We start from the raw sequence: 5672 nt of genomic DNA, 5'->3' as shown, positions 1-5672 counted from the left end.
TAAGGCTGGCGGGAGTCATATCATGTAGTATATTATCACACTAAGGCTGGTGGGAGTCATAGTATGTATTATATGATCAAACTAAGGCTGGTGGGAGTCATATCATGTAGTATATTATCACACTAAGGCTGGTGGGAGTCATAGTATGTATTATATGATCAAACTAAGGCTGGTGGGAGTCATATCATGTAGTATATTATCACACTAAGGCTGGCGGGAGTCATATCATGTATTATATTATCACACTGGTGGGAGTCATATCATGTAGTATATTATCACACTAAGGCTGGCGGGAGTCATAGTATGTATTATATGATTAAACTAAGGCTGGTGGGAGTCATATCATGTAGTATATTATCACACTAAGGCTGGTGGGAGTCATAGTATATATTATATGATCAAACTAAGGCTGGTGGGAGTCATATCATGTAGTATATTATCACACTAAGGCTGGTGGGAGTCATAGTATGTATTATATGATTAAACTAAGGCTGGTGGGAGTCATATCATGTAGTATATTATCACACTAAGGCTGGTGGGAGTCATATCATGTAGTATATTATCACACTAAGGCTGGCGGGAGTCATATCATGTAGTATATTATCACACTAAGGCTGGTGGGAGTCATATCATGTAGTATATTATCACACTGGTGGGAGTCATATCATGTAGTATATTATCACACTAAGGCTGGCGGGAGTCATATCATGTAGTATATTATCACACTAAGGCTGGTGGGAGTCATATCATGTATTATATTATCACACTAAGGCTGGTGGTAGTCATATCATGTAGTATATTATCACACTAAGGCTGGTGGGAGTCATATCATGTAGTATACTATCACACTAAGGCTGGTGGGATTCATATGGTTGCCAGTGTTTCTAATCCACTATGAAAAAGAGTTTCACTATCATGTCTTGGGGATATGATATAAAATGCTAACCTTCCCTATTATTGGTAATGGTGAGAGGTTAGCATGTCTTGGGGGTATGATTTAAAATGCTAACCTTCCCTATTATTGGTAATGGTGATAGGTAAGCATGTCTTGGGGGTATGATATAAAATGCTAAACTTCCCTATTATTGGTAATGGTGAGAAGTTAGCATGTCTTGGGGGTATGATGTAAAATGCTAAACTTCCCTATTATTGGTAATGGTGAGAAGTTAGCATGTCTTGGGGGTATGATGTAAAATGCTAACCTCCCCTATTATTGGTAATGGTGAGAGGTTAGCATGTCTTGGGGGTATGATATAAAATGCTAACCTCCCCTATTATTGGTAATGGTGAGAGGCTAGCATGTCTTGGGGGTATGATATAAAATGCTAACCTCCCCTATTATTGGTAATGGTGAGAAGTTAGCATGTCTTGGGGGTATGATATAAAATGCTAACCTCCCCTATTATTGGTAATGGTGAGAGGTTAGCATGTCTTGGGGGTATGATATAAAATGCTAACCTCCCCTATTATTGGTAATAGTGAGAGGCTAGCATGTCTTGGGGGTATGATATAAAATGCCAACCTCCACTATTATTGGTAATGGTGAGATGTTAGCATGTCTTGGGGGTATGATATAAAATGCTAACCTTCCCAATTATTGGTAATGGTGAGAGGTTAGCATGTCTTGGGGGTATGATATAAAATGCCAACCTCCCCTATTATTGGTAATGGTGAGAGGTTAGCATGTCTTGGGGGTATGATATAAAATCACAGAACCAAGGTCACATCCGTAGCCCAGCATTTTCATGTCTGTATTTATTCAAATGGAATACAACTGGGGAGTAACTTCAAAAGATACTCATAGCACCTCTGAATCTTTATGTGACATTCCTCCTCCAGACCTGATTGGGTGTTAGAAGGCTCCATTACAGCTGCTTCCCTTTGTCACGTTTCCTGTTAGGACCGGCCTGAATCCCAGACCATAAATCTTCCTGAGTTAAAGAGTTACAACGGTCAACAGAATCATCTTAAATGGGATTTTCTTACATTTGCTTGTCTTTATTAATATTGCAGGTCATCCGGTGTGACCATGCTGAATAAGAGGTTAGACACCACAGTGTATTTCACAACAGGAGGATTTCAAACCAAACCAAATAGAAGGGAAGTTATATCCTCTAAATAATCACACTCTCTGTCCACCACATCTACATGTGTACTACATCTAGTGTGTATACTTTATACATTAGGTGAAGTAGTCAAGACAAGGGCAGGTATTGATGACATAAGCTACTGAAAGAATGTTCATGCTAGTGTTGAAGAGCAGCATGATTGAAGTTGGGCTGAATGCTGCACCTGTTGAGGCAGGTCTGAGGGTGTTGGGGCTGGGTCATGTTCTGCCCATGTTGAGACTGGGCCTGGTTCTTCCCATGTTGAGGCTGGGCTGGGTGTGTTGATGTTGGGCCCAGTGCTGCCACTGTTATGGCTGGGCTCGGGGTTGTTGATGTTGGGCCAAATGCTACCCCTTTCGAGGCAGGTGTGTGAGGGTTGAGGCTGGGCTGGGGGTTTTGAGACTGGGACTGGTACTACCCCTGTTGAGGCTGGGCTGGGGGTTTGAGGCTGGGCCTGGTACTACCCCTGATGAGACAGGTCTGAGTGCTGGTCCAGGTGCTGCCCCTGTTTAGGCTGGGGCTGATGCTGGTGGCCCTGTTAGGCCCTGTGTGCTGGGGCCTCCCGCTCTCTTGCCCTGTAGGGTGAAAGGAACCGTACACATAAATAGCAACACAAGAATATAGATGGTGAGAGTAAGCAGTACCTGAACATATAGAAGAGCATGTAGGCACTCCGGGCTCTGGTCCTCAGCACAGTGGCTTCATTGGACATTGACACCTGGCTGTCGTTACAGCAGAACCAGTTTCCACTGGCATGCAATATGTCACTAATGTAGTGCCCTGTGGAACAAGGAAGACAGACTAGAGGTCAAGGGTCAGGCTATTGTGGGTAATAGAGTGTTTTGTAACAGTTAAACAGTTCATTTGGGAGGTATTTTATCTGTTACATGTGTCAAGTTTTGAAATCAGAGATAAACAAATACATGTCGCATATAATTAGGCATGCCTCTCCATTCTTTTGAATTAAATTGAGCAAAGTCTAAACATATTGCAGTGCTTGTTGGGATGACACTTCACTGAAGCCTGCAGCCTTGCTCGCTTGGCCGAAATGGCTGTTGAAGTGTCTAATTATCCCCGAAAACAGGGTTCCACAAATGGCGGCCCGCGGGACAAATTTGGCCCAAGGATGATTTTATTTGGCCACCTATGTTTTTTAACCAAATAAAACGTAATTGTTAAAAGACTGTAAAAACACAAGCAAATCAGCTCCAAGTGATTTTCATTTTGGAAATTTGTTTCGAAGTATTCCCACGCACAATAAAGAGATATATATGTGGTTGTACACAAATGTAAGCAAGGTTTGAAATTAGTCAAATATTATATCTGTTTGGCCTTCCTACGGTATATTTGCAGTCTACAAATTTGAGATATTTTATTCCACACCTCTTCCCATCTGGCTAAGAAAAAAAATGGTTGATGATCCCTGGCCTTCACCCTCGATACTTTTCACTCCCTCAGCTTTGGGATGCTTGTGTATACGGCAGAGTCACACGTGAACATGCAAATTGAGATCCAAGGAGAAGGGAGTGATTTGGAATTCAGCTGATGTCATATGTATTGTGCATCTGCATGTGTGTGTTTGATGGTATTTACTTACCGGAGTTTGCGGAGCCTCCCAAATGAGAGACGACGCCAGTCAGCTGGTAGTAACCATTCACTGACTGCACTGGCTTCTGCTTCTGTCAGAAAACACATGTGATGATAGGATTCTCATTTCCTCTACAGTTCACCACACTGTCTACAGTCTACTACAGTACTAGTCTACTACAGGAGGTCTACTACATCGTGTACTCCTCATAACTATCTCAGTGTTCTGTCATAACTTATTTTTCACTGCGTTCACTCTCTCTCTCTATCTCTCTCTCTTCTCACCACTGAGGCTGTCAGCAGCACTTTCCCTGGTTCCTGCTCATTTGAATCTGAGGGGTCAAATATACATATCAAGAGCTGTGAAAACGTGGTCACTTGTCTGAATTGCTCTGGACTAAATCAGCTCCCATACATCACTAAAGATATCTGAGAAACATTTTAAATTGCAGCTAGATTCTCTGTCATCTGGACCGTTTTGGGAGTGGGTGGTTTGTGTGATGTTGGAGCAAGAATAGTGTTATGGTGCCATGACCTACCTGAACAGAAGAGGGCGCTGTCTTTGGTCTCTCCAGGTGGGCTGGAGACTTGGCTGGCGAGGGTCTGGGGGATGGACCCCTGGATGCTAGGGGCCTGGCTGGTGAGGGCCTGTGGGCTGGCACTGTGCAGGTGTGGCACCATGTCCCCACAGAGGGTGGAGAGCCTCAGCTCCGAAGGAAACAAAAGAGGAGCCTCCAGCTTCTCCAACCCCCCAGGTCCTCCAAACCTCTTCAGATGCAGAACCAGCACACTGCCCAGAAACAGAGAGGAAGAGAGATGAACAGACAGACAATGAAACCAGTCAACAACATAACAGATGAGTGAAATTTGTTTGGCGGTGCTCACCTCTAAGTCCTACAACCTGCTCAGGAAGGTAACTACTCCTAAAGGCTCAGGACATTAAACACTGCTAGTACTATGAGAGGTTATAAAGGGACAACTCACAGAGGCAGTGTGTGGAACTGCTCCACCTTTGAGGCGTGGAGGCCTTTACAGCCCTCACATGTGAATTCAACCTTTTCACTCTGGTTAGAAACAAAAGCATTACATATTGAATGATACCACTACAATAATAAGATAGCGTATTCTGAGGCAGTGGGCAGCTTGCCCTGGGTGTTAGTCTCTACATGCAGGGCTGAGCCCTAAGTGCTGACTTTGAAAGTGAGTGCCAGGCTGCTCAGCAAGGTGCGCTCAGGGCTGAAGTCCAATGAGAGGTGGTTGTAGTCCTCTCTGGTAGACGACTCGCGCCCACAGCTTAAGAAGCAGGACAAAGAGAAGAAAAATGCAACAAGTCTATTTCTGTTTGAGGTCTCTGCAATGTTTCTGTTATGCCATGTGTTTTGTAATATTAATTTTCTACTGTATATATATATATATATATATATATATATATATATATAGAGAATGTTCTCAGTAGATACATTAGAAAAATCATGTTCTCAGTAGATACATTACAAGCAACCTCTTACCTGGTACATGCAGCTGGGAAACAGGGCAGGTATAGTTCATCCCGAGTGTCTTCAGAATCATGCCCTCCTCCTTCAGCTGGCACAGCATATCCACAAGTAACTCGTGTGCGTCCTATGATGAGGAAGAGAAAGAAACACACCAAGATAAAAGCAAATTAAAAAGAGAAAATGAACCCTTGCAAGAAGAGCACTCGTACACAAGAGAGTAGTGCCTCAGTTACCTGTTGCGTGTCCCCCAGATACTTCAAATCGTATCCCGACAAGGAGTACTTGACCTTCCACATGAGGTCTGCTTTTGAGGCCTGGTTTGCCACACTGTCAGGTCGACCCGAACGGTGCACATCAGACAGAGACCTGTAGGGGAGACAGAGAGTAAGTTAGCAGCTGTCTGGATGGTGTCAACCTACTGGCTTACACCTGAATGAGATGAGTAAATACAAATATGTTTTATCTAGTGGCACCCCATCAT

General features: G+C 43.5%; 1 protein-coding gene across 1 annotated transcript; it reads right to left on the bottom strand.

Annotated features, from left to right (window-relative positions):
* Positions 1-1777: 1777 nt before the first annotated feature.
* Positions 1778-5169, bottom strand: LOC135535810 (ubiquitin carboxyl-terminal hydrolase 37-like). The gene is made up of 6 exons (XM_064962239.1): positions 5156-5169; positions 4889-4988; positions 4680-4759; positions 4235-4485; positions 3706-3787; positions 1778-2683 (listed from the first exon to the last, which is right to left on the bottom strand). The coding sequence occupies exons 1-6, from the start codon at positions 5167-5169 to the stop codon at positions 2647-2649; spliced, it is 564 nt and encodes a 187-aa protein (XP_064818311.1). The 3' UTR covers positions 1778-2646.
* Positions 5170-5672: the final 503 nt, after the last annotated feature.

Source organism: Oncorhynchus masou, unplaced genomic scaffold, assembly GCF_036934945.1.
Source record: "Oncorhynchus masou masou isolate Uvic2021 unplaced genomic scaffold, UVic_Omas_1.1 unplaced_scaffold_518, whole genome shotgun sequence".
NCBI lineage: Eukaryota > Metazoa > Chordata > Actinopteri > Salmoniformes > Salmonidae > Oncorhynchus > Oncorhynchus masou.
This window is presented reverse-complemented; position numbering and strand designations above follow the sequence as displayed.

Coding starts and splice junctions, on each gene's coding strand:
- LOC135535810 (XM_064962239.1), bottom strand. Junction 4,486..4,679: donor CAGTTCCACACACTGCCTCT/GTGAGTTGTCCC, acceptor GTTTCTGGGCAG/TGTGCTGGTTCTGCATCTGA. Junction 2,684..3,705: donor GGGAGGCTCCGCAAACTCCG/GTAAGTAAATAC, acceptor TTCACCCTACAG/GGCAAGAGAGCGGGAGGCCC.